This window comes from Amblyomma americanum, chromosome 1 (genome assembly GCF_052857255.1).
Source record: "Amblyomma americanum isolate KBUSLIRL-KWMA chromosome 1, ASM5285725v1, whole genome shotgun sequence".
Taxonomy (NCBI): Eukaryota; Metazoa; Arthropoda; class Arachnida; order Ixodida; family Ixodidae; genus Amblyomma; species Amblyomma americanum.
In genome coordinates this window covers 8,384,426-8,403,842 of record NC_135497.1, presented here as the reverse complement: position 1 = coordinate 8,403,842, position 19,417 = coordinate 8,384,426, and the positions used below count along the sequence as shown (strand labels likewise).

The window sequence follows — 19,417 nt, the reverse complement described above, 5'->3', positions numbered from 1 at the left end:
GTCAAAAGTTATTGACAGTGACGTCAAAATGAAACGAAAAGACGCCACCGCTTGACGCAACGAGGAATCAGCCAATTACAGCAAGACGGTGCCCCGAGAGCATTTTTTTTTCGGGACGAGGGGCCATCTGCTAAATTTTTGTAAAGACTTACTTAATACGCAGCTATAAAGTAACTGATATTTCATTTTACGAAAAAAAAGTGTTTAAATTTGGAAAATATTAAGCAAAAGAAAAAGCGTTCGGTTTAGTTTATGGGGGTTTAACGTCCCAAAGCATCTCAGGCTATGAGGGACGCCGTAGTGAAGGTCTCCGGAAATTTCGACCACCTGGGGTTCTTTAATGTGCACTGACGTCGCACAGTACAGGGGCCTCTAGAATATTTCGCCTCCATCGAAATTCGACCGCCGCAGCCGGGACCGAGCCCGCGTCTTTCGGGTCAGCAGCCGAGCTCCATAACCACTGAGCCACCGCGGCGGCCTGTGCTAATAAATTGTAACTTTTGCTGCCGCGGAGATGCGCTGACGGCGGTAAAACGTCAAGCCGCTTTGCACGAAAGCAGCCGATTCCACGCCGTGTTATTGTTTGTTACGCGGCGTATGAAATCACGCTACTGTGCGGTTGACCTAAGTGCGCAGCAAAATTTCAACGAATGCAGTGAAGGCTACGTGCCTACCGAGCGAACTTGCAAGAAGCGCTTGGTACGAAATCGACGAAGACAACTTGTTGAAGTCTGTGTTTTTCGGCTCTTTCGATCGATGGCAAAAATGCCAAAAGGTGAGGTGTTGCAGTGTGTGATGTGTGGTTGTCTGTTTCTTTCCCTTCTTTTCTTTTCCCGCCTCAGTCGTATCGTCGTGTACACCGCCGCCATTTTCTGTCAAAAACGCAACGGTCAAATTGACCGCCTCGAGGCTGTCGCAAAAAGCTGTCAATTAGCGCCTGCATAATTAGGTGTCAACGTCACCACTTCTGCCACATGCGTGACGTAATCTGCAGCCACCCATGACGCAAAATGGCCGCCGGCCACGACCGACCAATAGAAGCGAGGCTAATTGACACCTTTTTGACAATATTCCCAATTGACAGTTGGGTAATCCGGTCCCTGGTGTTGATGTCGAGCAGGAGTTGGGGATCGGCCGCTGCGCCGATGTCGACTGCGGCGATCACATTGCGCCGCTGATTGACGCGGATCGCCTTGACAGCGGGGTCCTTGCAAACGGTTGTTGTTGTTGAAACATTTATTGACAAAAATGAAAGAAAATCATAAAAGGAAAGGTTGCAGAACGGGTGGTGTCCTCATTTCAGGACCCCAGTGGCTATCGCTGCCGCCCGGGCTTGCATAATCATCTTTCGCTGAATGGCAAGGTCCGAGCTGAGCAGAGTGGCCTCCCACTGCTCCTTCGTTCTAGGGAATTTTAGCTGTAATGGTTTTGGTCCGACGCATCCACTTGTAATGTGGTAGGTTGTGGGACGTTCTTCGCACCACGGGCAGGAACCTTTGTAACGGCCTGGGAAAATAATGTGGTACTTATATGGATTAGGAAAGGTATCGGTCTGGAGCTGTCTCCATTCACGTGCCTCCTGAGCATTTAGCCGTTTATGCGGTGGGGGGTAATGCTGGCGAAGCATCCTAAAGTATTGGAGCCGTGCACTGTATGCAGTGGGGATTTCGGGTGTGGTATCCGGGTCGGGGGTGTCTGTCGCTCGGTTGGTGTGCCCTCGAGCTGACAGGTCCGCGACCTCGTTTCCCTCGAGCCCCGAGTGCCCCGGAGCCCACGTGATTTCGTGTTGGAGTTCGGAATTGTGTACAGGAGAGGTTGTTGCAAATCTGGCTAACTTTTTTGGGATTCTTCCTGCGAGAAGAAGTCGACATGCCTCCTGGGAGTCCGACACAATCTGTACTTCTTTGCCGTGAGTATCTCCGTATTGGACGGCGAGCACTATCGCGGCCGTTTCAGCTTCGGTGACCGTGCAGTGCCTCAGGGAAACGCTGGCCACTTCTTGGAATGTCGAGTCCACCACCACTGCCGTGGCGCGCGTTGCGTCTCTGTGTAGGGCGGCGTCTACATATAGAGTCTTGGAGCTGCGGGCGACTGTGCGCTTCAGGTAGTCGATCCGAGCGTTGCGTCGGCCCTCGTTGTGCGAGCGTGACATGTTCTTGGGCAATGGATTGACATGAACCCTATTGCGGTATTTAGGTGAAAGATTTTCCGTCGACTCAATGACTTGCATATCGGCCGGGAAGCCGATTCTACTCAGTATCTGCCTGCCGGTTTCCGTGCGAAGGAGTCGCTCTCGTTGTGCCAGGAGGAGAGAGTCTCTGATTTCGTCGAAGGTGTTGTGAAGTCCCAGTGCTTCGAGTTTAGCGTTGGTCGTATACAGGGGCAGTCCGAGGGCGTGTTTGTATGTCGTATGGATCAACGCGTCCGCTTTCTTGAAGTCTTGTCTGAGAAGTGTGTGATACGGAAGACCGTAAGAGATGCGGCTGAGGACAAGCGCCTGCACCAGTCTTAATGTGTCTTCTTCTCGCATGCCCTTTCTGTTCCTGGCCACCCGGCGTATCATTCGGGCGATTTGCTGGGTGGCGTGGGACAGGAGCTTGAAGGTGTGTGTGGCTTTGCGGTCGGTTTGTATCCGGAGACCTAGTATGCGGACTAGAGGGGTTTCCTTAACGTAGGTGCCGTGAAGTAGGACGTTGATCGGGGTGTCTTGGGATCTGTAAGCAAACCCCTTGACTCTGATTATTTCTGATTTCTCGGGGGAACATTGCAGGCCGCGGCATAGTGCTTCTCTTTCGACGCATGTCGCCGCCACTTGTAGCGCTTGTTCCTTGGCCGCCAAAGAGCCTTTGGTGGTCCATATGGTGATATCGTCCGCATACAGAGTGAATTCGATGTTGGGGACTTCTTGCAAGGCCTTTGCCACTCCAATCATGGCGATGTTAAATAGGAGCGGGGAGATGATGGATCCCTGCGGCGTGCCCTTGTTGGGTATGCTCTTGACGTCGGAGCGTGTTTCGCCTATGCCAATCGTGGCCGTGCGGTTCGAGAGGAAATTCTTCACGTATTGGAATACCCGTTCACCACAGTGGAGGTTATTCAGTTCGTTCAGGATGGCGTCATGCGAGACGTTGTCGAAAGCTCCCTTGAGATCGAGAGCCATGATGACGTGCTCGCATTCTCTCGGGATGCCGACAAGGACCTCGTTATGCAGAAGGAGGAAGGCGTCTTGCGCAGAGAGACCCGCCCGGAATCCCAGCATCGATGGGTGGAAAAGGTTGTTTTCTTCTAAATAATTTTGCAGTCTTGTTTGCACTACTCGTTCGTACAACTTGCCGAGGCACGATGTAAGCGAGATGGGCCGGAGGGCTTCAATTGTAGGTTTTTTCCCGGGTTTGGGGATTACGATCACCTCCGTATGTTTCCATTCTTCAGGGATGACGTTCTTTTCCCAGAGCGAATCATTGATATATTTTGTCAGGTCTCGAATTTGAGCGTTGCTGAGGTTCCGGATCATTGCGTTGTTGATGCGGTCCACGCCCGCCGCCGTATTCCGGACGCACGAACGGGCCGCAGCGTAGACTTCCGCCATAGTGATGGGAGCGTCCAAGGCCGAATTGGGATTTCCTCGGTACTCGACCGGGCTCGGCGGTGTCGGCATTGTGCCGACGTATCTGTTTTCCAGGGCTCGGAGCAGCGCTGCATCGTCTCCCGGGAACAGATGAGCGATGCGCTTTAGCGTACGAGTTGATTCAGTCTTGGACTTCGTGGGATCGATTAGATTTCGCAAGATAGTCCAAGTACGCGATGTTCCCAGCGTGCCTCTCAGCGACTCGCAGAACTGTTGCCAATTCCTTTGAGAAAGCTGTAGGGCATACGTTTGGGCCTCCTCTGTAAGTGTTGCGATGCGTTTCTTTAGGGCTGCCTCCCTGGCGGTGGGGAGGATGTTGGCTTTCTTGCCCACTGGGCAGAATGAGATGGTTGCGGGGAGAGGGTATGTTTGCTCGTGGCAGCTGACGCCGCAGAGAGTTTGTGGTTTTTTTTTCCATGCCTGCTCCAGGTGGCTTCGCTCTGTGAGGGGAGCGGGAGCTGCGGAGGGGGGGGGGGGGGGGGGCTGGTTTGGCTTGCTTTGATGAGCATGAGCAGCGCGCCTCAAGTCTTCTGCCGAAAACCCTTCGCTGGCGCCTTGGGAGCGGTTGGGTGCGGAGAATTTGAGTTGCGGGATGTCCAGCTCGGAGGAGGCAGCAGAGTTTGCGGCGTTCAGGGGCGAGCTGGGTTCTTCGGGAGTGTCCCGGTGGGTGCTGTAGTTTCCTGCGGTGCTTTTTAGGGCGGTGGTGTTCTCCGCGGAGATGGCAGATGGTGCTGCTGCGACATTCTGCGCTGTGTTTTCTCCAGGAGAACGAGGAGCGGAGCAGGTTGTGGCAACCTGTTCTGATGCGGTTGTTGGCGTGATGCTGTTGAATCTCCCAAGTACTGGCGTGAGGAAGGTATCGCCAAGGCGGTTGTTGGGCGCCCCATGGGGGGTTGGTGCTCGTTCCGGATCCGCCATCTGTAGGAAGTGGGCTGGTCGTCAGGCCTTGCGCTACGTTGACCTATGAAGGTGGCTTCTTCAGCAGCTGCTCGTGACGGGCAAGGTGGGTGCGTACGCCCGCCTCGTCCAAGACGGCCTCATCAGGCGGTTGGGAGAGCGAAGGAGTACCCATTGCACCGAGGGGTGGGAGAGGATATTATGGACAGGGGTTGCCCTGTATTAAGTATAACTATTAAACTGACACAACCGGCGGGTAACCGAAACGTCCAGGAAAAAGAAAGCGCGCGCCGCGGTCTGGGAAAGGTGGAGCCGTCTGCCTCTCTCTGCGCCACTGCGAACCGCGCTTTCTGTGCGTGTGCCTGTCGTCTGCTCGGCTTGACGCTGTGCGTGCCCGCTTTTCTTTTATCGTGGAGAAGTGCCTGGTAACACGCAGGCTGCAGTTCCGTGCCCTGTAGAAGCCCAATGGACCATCACGTAAATAAAGCGAAGCAAACTCGCGCCCACTCTGTGTACCATCGCGTGCGCCTCTTTTTTGTCGCGTTATAGTGCTTGCTGCCTTTACGTGAAAGGGAAAAAAGTAAATATTACTTGCATATTCGTGAAACCTCATGTATCTTTCGCTAGGGAACATGTAAAATTTTGACTGTCCGCCTGGTTGCGTATCGTCAAGGAAGCAGGCTCAGCGTGCCACTCTCGTTTCCGTTACAAATACCCCCAACGCTCCGAAACGTGACAAACCTCTAAACGAGAAATCAGCCCTCGAGATCTTCGGTTTGACGTGTATGTATATTGTCCGGCACTTGCCGTACATATGTGTTCAACGGCGCAACTGACAGAAATTCTCCCTGATCGACCCGTGCCTGCAAGCAACACTGTTCCAACAATTTACAGAAATGCTCCGTCGTGCCATTCCAAGATAAAACACCCTAGAAAAGGCAGTCGAGAGCGGATACATTAGCGGCCGCCTCGTGATGAAAGTCGAGCGCTTCGAAATGAGTGCCTCTTCCCGTGACGGTCTTATATGAAGGGAGTGTTTCAGACTGCTGCGTCTTGCGTCTGAATTTTCCGTTGTGCCTGATGTTCAAAGATGCGAATTTCCAAGCGTTTATTGGTCCAACGCATTGCTGGCTCTGGTAACGTCGCAGCCCGCGTCTGAATCTAGTTGCCAAGCTGTCAAACAGCCGCGCGGTTGCGGCAACGTTTTTCGTGCCAGTGACACAAACTCAGTCAAATCGGTCCAGCTTATCGATGGAAAAATGATTCAGCACTCCCTTGTCCCATGTAAAGAAAGGCTTTGGGGAAAAAGGGACAAAGCGTCCAGAGAAGACTCGGGAAAAGTTTGTGTGTCCAGGCACAACACAACAGCGTGCCCGCAGTGTAGGTAGTACCTCATTAAGCTACTAATTAATCAGGCGTCATACGAATCAACAGCTGCGAAATCATGAGAGCTGTAACTCGTTCCTACACGCTCAAGCTACGGACAGCGCAAGTGAAGCGAAACAGGCGATGCATGAATGCCTTACCGCTGAAGCAACAGCGACATATCGGAGCATGTTTTGCCGCTTCAAAAAGCTCGGGCATCGCATGGGAATCTCGATTCACCCCTTGCGATTGTGGTGCAATAAGCGAACGCTCTCGCAATCACAGTACACCAAGTTCTCACCTCGGCTTGTACACAGGCACTCAAACGAAGCCCTGCACGCATCGCTTTACGGAGAAGAGCGCCACCTGCGCGAGGCATGAAACAGAGGAGCGGTACTCGCCTCACCTACCCCTTCTAGCCACCAGGCGGGCAGAGCATTTATGCCATTGACGACGTCATACGGACAGCGATGAGCCGTTAAAGGCTTTCGTGTGTCCGTGAGCAGTTTTCAATGTGCTCAATTGGCCCGTGACGTGAAGAACCCCGGGTGGCTGAAACTTCTCCACTACGGCGTCTCTCGAACAAAAACTGTAGTTTTCTTCTCTACACTGCCTCTCGGCCAGACTCTTTGTTGTGCGGATTATCTCCGTAGGCGCGTCGAGGGCCTTTGTCTCGCGGCAGCGATAAAGCCCCCCGCAGACGCCCTCTGGGCATTGGGCGGATATGGCCTCCTGTGCGCGAGTGCACGACTTGAACGGCACGGCGCTGCAGTGCGCCTTCGTGCGGGCCACCGCCGACTGCGGCGCCAACGACGCGTGGCTCGCGTACACGGCGTTCGCCTACTGCGGCCCGCTGGCGCCCTACCTGCCGCTGGCCGCCGAGGCGCTCTGGCTGGCGCTGCTCTTCCTCGTGCTGGGCACCACGGCCGACGACTTCCTCTGCCCCGCGCTCGTGGTGGTCTCGCGCACGATGCGCCTCTCCGAGAGCGTGGCCGGCGTCACGCTGCTCGCCTTCGGCAACGGCGCGCCGGACATCATCTCCTCGCTGGCCGGCGTCGAGCAGTCGCGGCCCGCGCTCGTGGTCGGCGAGCTGCTGGGCGCCGGCACGTTCGTCACCGCCGTTGTGGCCGGCACCGTGTTCCTGCTCTGCCGCTTCTCGCTCGAGCCGGCCCCGTTCCTGCGCGACGCGGTCTTCTACTTGGGCGCCTCGTTCTGGACCTTCTGGCTCTTCTACGCGGGCGCGGTGACGCTCGGCCACGCCGTCGGCTTCCTGGCCCTCTACGGCTCGTACATCGCGGTCGTGCTGGCCGGCCACATCCTGCGGGCCAGGGAGGAGCAGCAGCGGCGCCTCTCGGTGGCCAGCAGCGGCCGGCGTAGCTCGACGGGCAGCATGCACCGGCACCACGAGCACGCCATCGCGGCCTTCATGCAGGCGTCCCACGAAGCGGAGCGCCGCGTGTCGACCGAGCGGGTGCCGCTGCTGCCCCCCCCGGCGGACCCGTGGGCCGAGTTCCTTGCGCAGCTCGTGCCCTGGGATCCCGCCGAGTGGGCCGAGCGCAGCGTGGCTGGCAAGGTGTACGACGTGGTCGCGTTCCCGCTGCGCTTCGCGCTCGTGCTCACGGTGCCCGTGGTGGACTACGCGGACGCCCGGGACAATTGGTGCCGGCCGCTCAACACGCTGCACTGCATCACCGCGCCCGTGTTCGCGGTGGCCGTACTGGGCTTCGAGGTGGGGAATGCTTGGGCGCTCGCCGCGCTCGCCGGCGCCGCCGTCGCGCTGCTCGTCTGGTTCAGCTCCAGTTTCGAGAGCGCGCCGCGCTACCATTTCGCCTTCGGCTACGCGGGCTTCGCGCTCTCCGTGCTCTGGATCTACGGCGTGGCCCGCGAGCTGCTAGGCCTGCTGCGCACCTTGGGCCTGGTGGCAGCTGTGAGCGACGCCGTGCTCGGCCTCACGGTGCTGGCCTGGGGCAACAGCCTCGGCGACCTGGTCACCAATGTGGCCGTGGCGCGTCAGGGCTATCCGAGCATGGCCATGGCGGCGTGCTTCGGGGGGCCGCTCCTCAACCTGCTCATGGGCGTCGGGCTCCCATACACAGTCCGCCTGGCGCCGTTGGGCTTCGGCGCTCGGCTGCCGCTGACCCTCACGCCGCTCGTGTGCACGCTTTACTCGGCGCTTGTGGCGTCGCTGCTTTTGTCCCTTTATGCCACACTGTTCTCCCGCTACCAGGCCAGCCGTATCCACGGCGCGGCCTTGCTGGCTTTGTACGCGCTCTTCTTGGCCGTGGCCTTAACTGTGGAGGTCAAGTTCTCCTAGTGTTTTTTCGTCCACTGTTGGCCCAAAGGTAGGCTGGGGCGTGTCATCATATGCTTGCTGGGAAAACATTGAAATGTCTGAGCCTCTTTTTTAGTTTGCTTTATTTATTTGTTGGAAAAAGTGTGCAGGTTTTCTGCGCCCCTTTATACAAAGTTCCAGTCTGTTGAGGCACTCGTGTAGTTGTGTGCAGCCTTTTCATAAGTTCCTGTATTGCGCTCTAACGATCTGTTTGTCTAAACAGCTGCGGTATCACAAGGGCACACTTTGCCAACTCTCCTGAATTTTGATGAAATCTCCCGATGGTGCAGACCCGACCTTATTTCTCCTGAAAATTTCCCCCAGTTTTGTAAAGAATTTTCTCAAACATGTAATACAGGAAAACTAATTGCTATGCATGCTTGCTGCCTAGCTTAAGTCAACATGACCACAGCTACTACAGCTGGCAGCAAATTTTTTGGACTTAAAAAGTTAAAATTATTAATAGTTTTATGATAAACCACCAGCTTTCCTATGGGACAAATGCATACTTCTGACCAGTTTTTCAACAGGAGTGATGGCTGAAAGCTGGATTAATTTAAAGTAAACAGCGTGTTTCTGGAGCCGATCTCTCTGTGCGGGAGCTGTTATAGTAATTGTTCTGTTAGTTAAAGGGACTATGCAATGAATAGAAAGTCGCTTGTAAATGTTTTCAATGCTTAGAAATGATGCTAAGAAGCATTCACACCAAGTATGAGTCTTCGGAACTGAGCCGGCAATTTATTATGAATTTTTAAAAACCGTTTTTTTTTTAATTCGCGGGCCGATTGGTGTGCTCGTGGTGACCGATTTTGAAACTAAAATCGTGAAAAAAGACGTCACTGTACCCATAACATCGCCAGGCTACCACACGCTCTCATTCGCTGGAGCCACGGCAGCCACGTCGTCACGGGCACACTTCTGGTAGCCGTGAAAATCGTCTGCTCATGCCGCCGCGTGACCCTCTCGGGCAAGCGCGAGCCAGGGCATTGCCTTTGCGCATATGGTTTAATTTTCCTCTGCCGCCTCCTCCTGTCGGGAGTTCCGGAGCTACTCGCAGTGGTTCGCCGAGTCGCTACTGTCGTCGCTGGCGTTCAGCCGGTACGGCGTGAATGCATAGGGCTCGATGCCCATCGCAGCCGTAAGAGCGAGCAGTCGTGCCTTGAGGTCCGGGTTCATTACTGCTAACTACAGCAGATGACAAGCAAAGAAACCCGACTGCTAGGAGTGACAACCTGAAGTTGCAAAAGGAACGTCAGTGGATGACTTATTCATGGGCGGGGCCCAGTCCCAGAGCTGTTTTTTTTATTTTTGTCTGGTGCCCCGCGTGTACAAGTTGAGGGGAGAGGAGAAGCGTAATGTTTAATCGTCTATATCTTCGGTGTTATTGATGCTAGCTTAAAAATACTTGTGTTGGGGTGACGAGTGATGAAATGCCTATCTCTCGTCTGTTTTACGTAATCTCAATTAATTTATTGCATAGTCCCTTTAAAGGACTGGGCATATTCAATTTTCCAGTCCCGGACTACTTGCTGACAGACCTCTGCTTCCGCTCTGACAGGAAACACTGTGATGGTCACCTGACCTACTTGCCAGGGGCTGCTTGCGAACTCGCCGCCGTAGCTGGACTCCCCCTCGTTTACCGCACCAAGCCGCCATCGTCCGCTAGCAGACGACGTGGCCGCCATTAGGCAGGAGCGAACGCAGTTCTTTCGCAGCAACGCCGCGCGGATGTTGATCTTCTGACGTCCATGTGATATTTACTCTTGACAGCAGAGGGGCGAATCATTTGGTCCTTCTTGCTAATGGAGCGTGGCATGCCTGAATGCCAGGCTCTGGACTAGGTGCATTGGCAATAAAGTTTGTTTACCACCACCACCACCACCACCACAAAAATAGCTTCGTTAGCCCAAAAAGACAATCTATGTGCTACACAGCGTGCAAATAATAGAGCGAACCGCAGTATGAAAAACCTCACGCATAAGGTCGTTGGACGATCGTTTGATTCGGATCCGCACATTTTAAGACCACATGCGGGCATGGGGTTCTAGAAAGGTGTATTGCACATATATTATGCTCAGTTTCGCTACTTGTGAGTGTGCCGGACTTTTCCAGCGTTCTGATTGATAGTGGCATGCCTGGCGGCAAAGGCATGCAGATTTCTTCTGGGTATTATGGCTCTCACGAGACACCTGTTGTGTCAGTGTTCTTAGGTGCTAGGTTTTTCGTCAAAGATAAAACTGCGATTAGCGCGGCCGACCCCGACGCACATGTGAACGAATTCATGGCAAACGCATCGTCGCAGGCAAGTTTAAACATTTGATTTACAGAAAGCAAGAAAAATGTTTCAGGCTTCGCGATAGCATAAACTTCTTGTTCTATCGATCAATGCAGCACTGCATAACAGTTAAGGATTTTATTGCACAAATTCACCTTTTGGTGTGTGAATCAAAGGAAAAGGTATTGGCTGGGTATGTTTTGATGATTTCAGCCCTCAAGATGTGCTAAGTGACAGTACCAGATCGATCATATAATTTCAAAATTTACATTGATTTTCCAACTGGCTTATACCCCTTTCACACTAGCAAGTTTAATGTCATTTGTTTCGAATGGCATTCGCACCTAATGCAATTAATCTGCTGCTACAGGGAACATTTAATGTCATTAGGTTCGAATGAGTTCACGAAACTCATTCGCATTCGATGTCGAACCGAATGTGTACTCTGGACACCATACGCGCAGCAGAAACAAGCGACGCGAAAAAATCGTGTGCGCACTGTCAAAGTTAGAAATTGTATTTATTTAGTTCTGCTAAAAAATGTTAATTTTGGTGCGAACTTCTTCACATTTGTAGCTGTCGTGGATAGCTATTACTCTCGGTCCCAGCAGCAGCCAACAGCAGCAGCTGACCGTGAAGCAGGGCTTTTCCCGCCACCGCCGATCATTTTGGGTTGCGTGTTTCTTGCTGGTTGGCGTTACATGTTCGTTTAGCCCGGAGGTACTTAAAGATGTCACTGAGCACTTCACCTTTCAGAAGTCATTTCCACGCTCCACGCGTTGCCGCGCGCCACCGTGTCAGCCATTTTGTTTGTTTACATTTTCTGGATTTGTGGTTGACTTTGTACTTAACTTGGCTTTTGATGGCTGAAGTGCTGCAGAATGGCCAGAAATAATATTTTAAGCTTATAATACTGCACAGAAATGTTCTCACCTGCTTTTGAAACACTACACAACAGTTTGTAACATATTTTATGCACGTTGATGTGTTTGAATTGTAATTTTTTTTTCTCTGATCGTCACTGCCATCATTTTTGAATGACATTATTTTTTACCGCGTAGCACCGAAAGAGACCGAATGACATTCGAGGCATCAAATAACATTAGATTGGAGTGACATTAAATTTGCTAGTGTGGCAGGGGTATAAGGTCATGTACTCCAATATAATTTTCGGAAGAGGATTGGAAGAGGAGTGTGCAATGTCCAGGAGACCCTGACCGCAGGCATCAGCGCAGCACATGACTCTCTTATGCCAAAGGGCAGATTTGCGCAATAAAAAAAATGCATGCTATGAATGTGCAGGAAACACAATGATGGCATCTGTAGCTTCTTTGTTTTGAAGCAAGTGTGCAAATGCCACGACACAAAAATTTAGGAGGCAGACAAAAGACAAGGCTGTGTTTAGCCTGGCCTTTCAATTCGTGAGCCGCTTTCCTATGTGGTTTGTTCGAAATAAATACTAGGACAAAAAAAAAAAACCCTCTGACATTTACATTACGCTGCATATTTATTTGTACACTGAGAAACAGTTCAAGAAACGTGGTTATTGCATAGCAGGGTACTAGTTTTGTCTGCATTGCAGATATTTATAGCAAAGTTTTTGGAATAGTATGAAAAAACTGGTTACAAAGTGACAGCAGCCCAGAAAGAACGAAGTATGGCAGTCACTCTTTCATCCAGCTGCTGAAAATTTTAACGTGACAAAATAGGCAAAATACTTATCTAACATGTAACAAGTTAGTTAATTGGCAGTTTCACATCCAAACAAGCAGATGATTTCCATTTTTTTCTTCGCTTTATCTAATATACCTTCTTTTCTCTTATTTTGTGAATTATTTCATGCATGGAACTATATAGTATATAGATAACGGATGATGGGATTTTTCTAATTTATAGCTGCTATGTGCATGGCGGCATATCTTAGTGTGGCCATGTTGTCAGTCTCCGTGAGGACACGGTCTCATCAAGCTGTGCTTGCCTTTAGCCTCATCTTCATGTGTGTTTATCTGGAAATTGCAGTTATTAACTTAATACACCAATGTTGGAATAACACAGATGCTGTCATAGATGCTTGGATGCTGTCTGTCTGCCTATAGTGCCATCCAACAAAACTCAACCTGGACTGCATGTAAAAGTGCAAGGGGGTTCTGTTGGGAGTGACTTAACTTGTAAAAACAAAAAGGAGCATGCGTAGTCTGTGTGGCACTGCTGCATGTTTTCACTCCATGAGTACGGTATTTTATTCACTAAGACAAATGCCTTCTACAGCCTTTGTTTGCCTGCCATCTATTAACCTACACCATAATTAAATGACACCCTCATTTGGAACATACAGAACATCCCCGGTAACCAGCCTTTATGTTTGAGCCTAATGAACCCAATGTAGAGGATGGAAGAATCGCACTGACATATGCATATGTCCTAATTAGCTGTTCTGTCCAGGAATATCTCTGCCATTCCATTGTCAGCTAGTGCCCATCCGAAAGGTTTTTCAGTAATAAACCACATTTTATCAGGCCATTAGTACTGCACTTTGAAGATTAATGAAAAGAGTGTACCAGATGCTCTACCTAACATTGCACTAAGACAGGACTTTTTACCACCATGATACAGCCTCCCTTCAGTATGTGACTTCACACTGATTCATTTACACAAAAAGCAAACATTACAGAAGCACATACTACAAGAATTCTTCGCACTGCAAGAAAAATACGACACCTGCATTTAATTTTGCACTGATGGCTCAAAAATGAAAATTCATGCTGGAAGTGCAGTGGTTCAGGAAAAAAGTGAAAAAATTGGAGGACGCTTAAGCTTCACCTTTAAGAGTGGAATGCGACAGTGTGTTGCAGCACTGCCAGGGAGTCCACGGAACACCATGGCCCATTAGGCGCAACCTGTGGTCCATTGGATAATTTAAGGAAAGGACGCCTGTCTCACCTATCTCAGTGGACACCAGAACTGGGCTGTAAGGGAAGGAAAATGAAATGAAAATTGCTTTTAAGGAAGGAAATGACACCTGTCTCACATTTTTTGCTGGACATCCGGTGCCGCAAGGAAAGGAAAATATATTGCTAGGAGGAGGAGGGATTTTTTGCTCAGCCGACGACACCCCACACCGCTTTTCTGCGACATAACGCTGTCGTGCTAAAAGTGATATGACTTCCACAGTGTGCATTGGCTTTTACTGCAGAGTGTTATGCCATCTCTGTGGCTTTAGAGCAAATAGAACATCAAAAACAGCATCATTTACGTAAATTTCTTGACTGCTTACAGCACTGCACTCTAGAAATGCTGCCAGACCCTTGATAGGAAACATTATACATAACATAGTCGCAACACAAAAATGCCAATGTTCTATGAAGTTCAACCATGCATACTGCAGTGTTGATATATCAGTCAGTCGATTTATAATAGCATCACATATGTGCAGAAAGAAACGCAGGGCCTCTTTGCCAACATAGTACATGTTTTCGATGATGTTATGTGATGAAAACAACCAGTCAGAATAGGACTCACTACATGCATTTTATTTTGGAAGTCTGAATGCTCTTTATACCGAAATAGTTATTATGCAAGTGTCTATGAGCTTGTGTTCCCTTTTGGGAGGGAAGAAAAGGCAAGAACCAAAGCAAAATAGGGATCCTATCACTGATTCTCATCTACTATGGTCTCCAGTATAGCGCAAACTGCACAAAAAGCTACAGCCATAATAAACAAATAAAAATAACCACCCTGTAATCCATAGATGTCACTGTTATGGTACGGTAGTTGCTTATGTCAGCTTAATCCCCTTTCCCTTATATATCATGTTCATTCTACTTAATCGCCATGCATCGGGGGCTTTGCCATCCACTATCATTTTATTCACTACCTGTATTAATGATTGCTTGGATTTTGGTCCTGGCTTCTTTATTAACATAATCTGAATACCATCTGGTCCTGTTGATGTGTCTCCCCGCAGGGGGACGTCTGCAGCTTGCAGGCGTCGGTGAGTGGCGACACCGCGTGTTCCCGAGCATCCGCAGGGACATCCCCGCAAGGGGATGATGGTGAACAGTGCATCACCACGGACCCGAGCACCCACGCCTGGCCGTGCGTGGCATTGCCGTGTCCTGGGAAAAGGGGATACTGGTGGTTGAGCCAATGCCGAGCGTTTGGACCTTCAAGGCCCCTCGGCGGAGGGAACACACCACTTTGGTCCCAGCTTCCTGTAGATGGCACCTCCGGCCAGACCCGACCCGACCGGGGGAAATCGGCAGTCGCCTTTTCCTATCCTCCCCTCCATCTTTCACTTTCCTATGTCTTTCTCACAACTCTCCTATCTCCTACTCACTTCTTGGTTTTTCCTTTTTTTTCTGGCGGCGAGGGTTAACCTTGCGTGACCGACTACCCTGAGTTGCGTCGTATTTGGTTATAGTTGAGGTGTACAGCTGGTGTGGGCAGGACTTGCTATCAAGTTCCTGTCCCGTCCCCTTGTTGGGCTTCGTAGTGGGTGGCTGGCACCATGACCGAAAAACAATTTTTTTTATGGCTCCCCTACTTTCAAAACCTGATCGCTCTCTCAAAAGAGGGCGGAACGAGGCAGACAACTTCTTTCAAAAAAGAAAAGTAACTATCCCCAAATATCACGTGATCCACAGTGAAGAACAAGGTAAACAGGCAAGAATAATATCCCCCTTCCTTGTGTCAAAGTGCTTGACTGAAAACTTAGGCATTGGCTATAAGCTCTCAAAATTGGCCAGCGGCGACCTATTGCTCGAACTGTGTGACAATGTCCAACACTCTAAGCTCTCCAACCTAACGTCCATAGGGGAAATCCCGGTCTCCGTGACTTCTCATCGCTCACTTAACACTGTCCAAGGCGTAATATCCGAAAATGATTTTGTTCGCATAACTGAAAAAAGAAATGCTCGAAGGGCTCACCGACCAAGACGCCATAGATGTCCACCGAATCAAAATCCGGAAGGACAATAAGGAAATAGACACAAAACACATGATCCTCACGTTCAACACCAGCACCCTGCTTGACACAATCGACGTGGGATATTTGAAAATCAATGTAAGACCATACATACCAAACCCTCGCAGATGTTTCGATTGTCAAAGGTTCGGCCACGGCTCACAGAGTTGCTGCGGTCACAAAACTTATGCAAAATGTGCTTCGAATGATCACCAGTCTGATGTATGTGACGCAGCCCTGCGCTGTGAAAACTCTGAAGGAGAACATGCTGCATACTCCAGGGCGTGTCCGTCCTGGATGAAAGAAAAAAAGATAATCACAATAAATCACCATAAAGACAAAGGAAAACATTTCATTTAAAGAAGCGAGAAGGCGTTTTCACAGCCAAACAAAACTTCGCTGATGTGGTGCGCAGGGGCGTAGCACCACACAGCACTCCGGCACCTGCCGAGGCCACTTCCACCGAGCCAATGGCAGGGCCCTCCACGCCCCAGGCAGCGACAGCGAAGGCTGCCCTGTCATTGGCAAAGCAGGGACCGCCGGTCTATGGGTCAGCATCCTGCAGGACCTCCCCCCGTCGGGAGAGGCCTGAAACTAACACAACCGCGGCTGCGCGGTCCTCCAGCACCTTTGTCGAGGTGATGGATACAACACCCACTACGCCTCCATTACAGCGGCGGAATCGCTCTCTTGAGCGAAAAAAAGACAGGCCCCTCATAACTGGCCCACCACATAAATAAATCCCCTTTCATTTCCTTTCAAAACCATAAACATGGCTTTTTTAATTCAATGGAATTGCAGAGGACTTATGCGGAATTACAGTGACATAACACATATTTTAGGGTCAATGTTACCCATAGTTTTACGTCTTCAGGAGACCAATCTTGGTCCACGATATGTGCATATCCTGAAACGTTATAAAACTTTTAGACGCGATCGCGAGCAGGCAAATCGACTCTTGGGGAGGCGTCGCAATTGTCGTCCAAAGCGGCGTCCCTGCTCAAGAAGTCAAACTTAACACAAAACTTGAGGCAGTTGTAGTTAGCATTGTTACCTACAAAACAATAACAGTATGTTCTGTATATCTTTCCCTGCACATCACGTTAACAATCGAAGATTTAGAAAGCCTGATTGATCAACTGCCGGAGCCATATCTGATAGTTGGCGATTTTAACGCTCACTCCCCATCTTGGGGAAGCGAACGATGTGACTCAAGGGGACAAATAATCGAAGATTTTATCCTCTCAAATAATATCTGTCTTTTAAATACGGGAAAAGCCACTTATTGTTGCCCAATCTCGGCAAAAATGAGCTTCCTCGATTTAGCTTTCGCATCACCATCACTTTTTAACGATTTTAAATGGGATGTTTTAAATGACCGTCTGGGAAGTGATCACCTACCTACTATCATCAGCCTCTCATCGTCTACTCCAGTCATCCCCACATGACCACGGCGCTCGAAACTTCACCTCGCCGACTGGTCACTTTTTACAGCAAGTGCCACACTAGAAAAAGAATTTTGTGAAGACCTTAGCATAGACGAAATTAATGAAAAGTTTACTACATGCATAATATCGGTCGCTACACTAGCCATACCACAAAAAACAGGACTTGTACACAAAAAACATAAAGTATGGTGGACACAAGAATGCACATTGGCAAAAAAACAACAAAATAAAGCTTGGGGCTCTCTGCGTCGGTATCCCACAGCGGAGAACTTGATTGCCTTTAAGAGGGCCAAGGCCAGAGCGCGATTCGTGCGAAGAAATTCCGAGAAATCCTCGTGGCAGAAATAGGTGTCCTCAATAAACAGCTCAATAACCTCAAAAAAAGATGTGGGAAAAGGTTCGTAGATTCAGTAGTGACCATACCCCTTTCACACTTCCTCTCTTGACTACACCCGGGACACAAACATCATTAGAAGAACAGGCCAACATACTAGGTGAGCATTTTGCTGAAGTTTCCAGTTCGTCCAATTACACAAACACGTTCCAGAAGTACAAAGCGATAGCAGAAAAACAAAAACTTCCATTTGCAGCAGGTATACACGAGGACTACAATCAACCCATCACACTCCAGGAATTGAACAGGGCTATATCTTCTGGTAAAAAGACAGCACCAGGCCCAGATAATAAGCATTACACTATGCTTGCCCATCTCTCTGAGGCTGCCGTGCAGGCATTGTTTAAATTCTTTAACAAAATACGGACAACTGGGAATATACCCGAGGAGTGGAAGAAAGCAACAATCCAAGAATCCAAGAAAGGAATCCAAGAGAAGAATCCAAGGAAAAATCGCAGATTTCTTTCAGTTTCGTTATGTCGAGGTCAAACTGTACTAAGTATTGGCTTGTCTAGATGTGTGAAGTCCACAAATTTTGCAAAATTCCTAAAGACATGCTCTATCTTGGGTTCATTTAGTTTTTGATGTCTTCAGATTTAGTTGACATGTTCAGAATGTAAAGGCAGTTTTGAAAATGGGAAGGACATGTCATCTTTACTGGGAAATATCGGTCATATTTTCGGTCGGTTTCCTCAATCTCACGCAACTTCTTGCTAACTTTGTACAATTTTTTTCAGAGGCATATTAGGTGCGCGATGACATTCTTACCTTTTCTGTATTGGCCGTATACAGCGTGTTCCGCAATTAAATGTGCGCCGTAGAATGCTCTTCACGGCTAAACCAGTTATTTTTTTAGCTCCATTTTCGCGTAGAAATGGCGTTTGGTCGGCATAATTGTTTCATACGAAATTTCTGTGAGGTTTTGCCTGAATAAATAAGAAGTCAAATAGTCACATTTTCTGCGGCGCCGACGAAACGAAACAGGCCGCTCCCTCAGCGATTGCACCGGTGGCGCCATCTCATTTCTCGGCCATAGAGATTCGGCAAAGGAGGCGGGGGAGTGTTTTGCGGGAGGTTTGAAGATGCTGTACCATGAAAATCTTTAAATTTAGTGCTGTTTTGGCCAAACTAAGCTTTCTGTGATCATTGATAAAGCAGTTGCTGAAGAGTTTTCAAACCTCCCATAAAACACTCCCTGCCTCCTCTGCCAAATCTGTGCGGCCGAGAAATGAGATGGGGCCACCAGTGCAATCGCTAAGAGAACGGCCTGTTTCGTTTCGTTGTCGCCGCAGATGATGCTAATATCCGACTTGTTCTTGTTGATTCAGGCAAGTATCCCAAACAAATGTGGTATAAAACAATTCTGCCGACCAAATGTGATTTCTTTGCGAGATTTGAGGTTGCTGTGAGGTGCATTCTACAGTGCGTGTTTAATTGCAGAAACAGTCTGTATAAATAATGTGCAATTAGTTTAAGGGGAGGTGTGGGACTTGAAATGAATATTTTTAGTATTAAAGATATCGTAACGTGATTAGGTTTTTGTATATGTTTCTTTCTGTTGTCAAAAATATAATTAGTTTCAGTATATTTCATTTAGTTCCCATATTGCAGGAGAATAACGAGCCTAATAAGTTAAATTCTCATGGGTCGTTAAGACACTTCCAATATTTTTTGTTTCGATTGAAAAGGGCCTGTAGTTAAAGACCTGCCATCTGGAGCTATGCTAATTATATTGGTGATGTAAATCATCGTATAAAAATGTGAAATTTTTGCCAAGCACCATAATTATGAAATATAGTTAGGTGACATTATAGTTCACACAATTTGAAATCTTTGACCCAGCCAAACAAAAATAGCATAGCTCCATAGTTTTGTTTCTTATGAATTAAATGGTACCTGATGAATTGAAATTGTGCCATAAAAACATAATAAAAACTTCCGTAAGGCTAGTCATGTTGGCAAAAACACGAAAGTGAGAAACTTGCGTTTGAAGTGCGCACATCAACCATTCAGAGGTCGTTTTAGAGGCCTAAAAAACTTTGAAATGCGGACGTTCCAAAAATATTTCACAATAAATAATACCAGGTAGTGGGGAAGGGGACCAGCTTTCAAAGA

The 19,417-nt window shown here is 49.2% G+C and overlaps 1 protein-coding gene across 10 annotated transcripts in view; it reads left to right on the top strand.

Annotated features, from left to right (window-relative positions):
* LOC144109669 (cyclin-dependent kinase 14-like) overlaps positions 1 to 19,417 on the top strand; it is a 223,840-nt gene that overhangs the window by 92,777 nt on the left and 111,646 nt on the right. Inside the window, exons 1-2 of one of the 10 annotated variants that reach the window (XM_077642480.1) lie at positions 6,506 to 8,232; positions 9,781 to 12,540. The exons of 7 other annotated variants lie outside the window; for them this stretch is intronic. In XM_077642480.1, coding sequence (XP_077498606.1) covers positions 6,615 to 8,204 — 1,590 coding nt within the window. In that variant the 5' untranslated portion in view covers positions 6,506 to 6,614 and the 3' untranslated portion in view covers positions 8,205 to 8,232; positions 9,781 to 12,540. Of the gene's footprint in view, positions 1 to 6,504; positions 8,233 to 9,780; positions 12,541 to 19,417 lie in introns of those variants that run through there. 2 more of the 10 variants (XM_077642485.1, XM_077642516.1) reach the window with 2 other exon arrangements.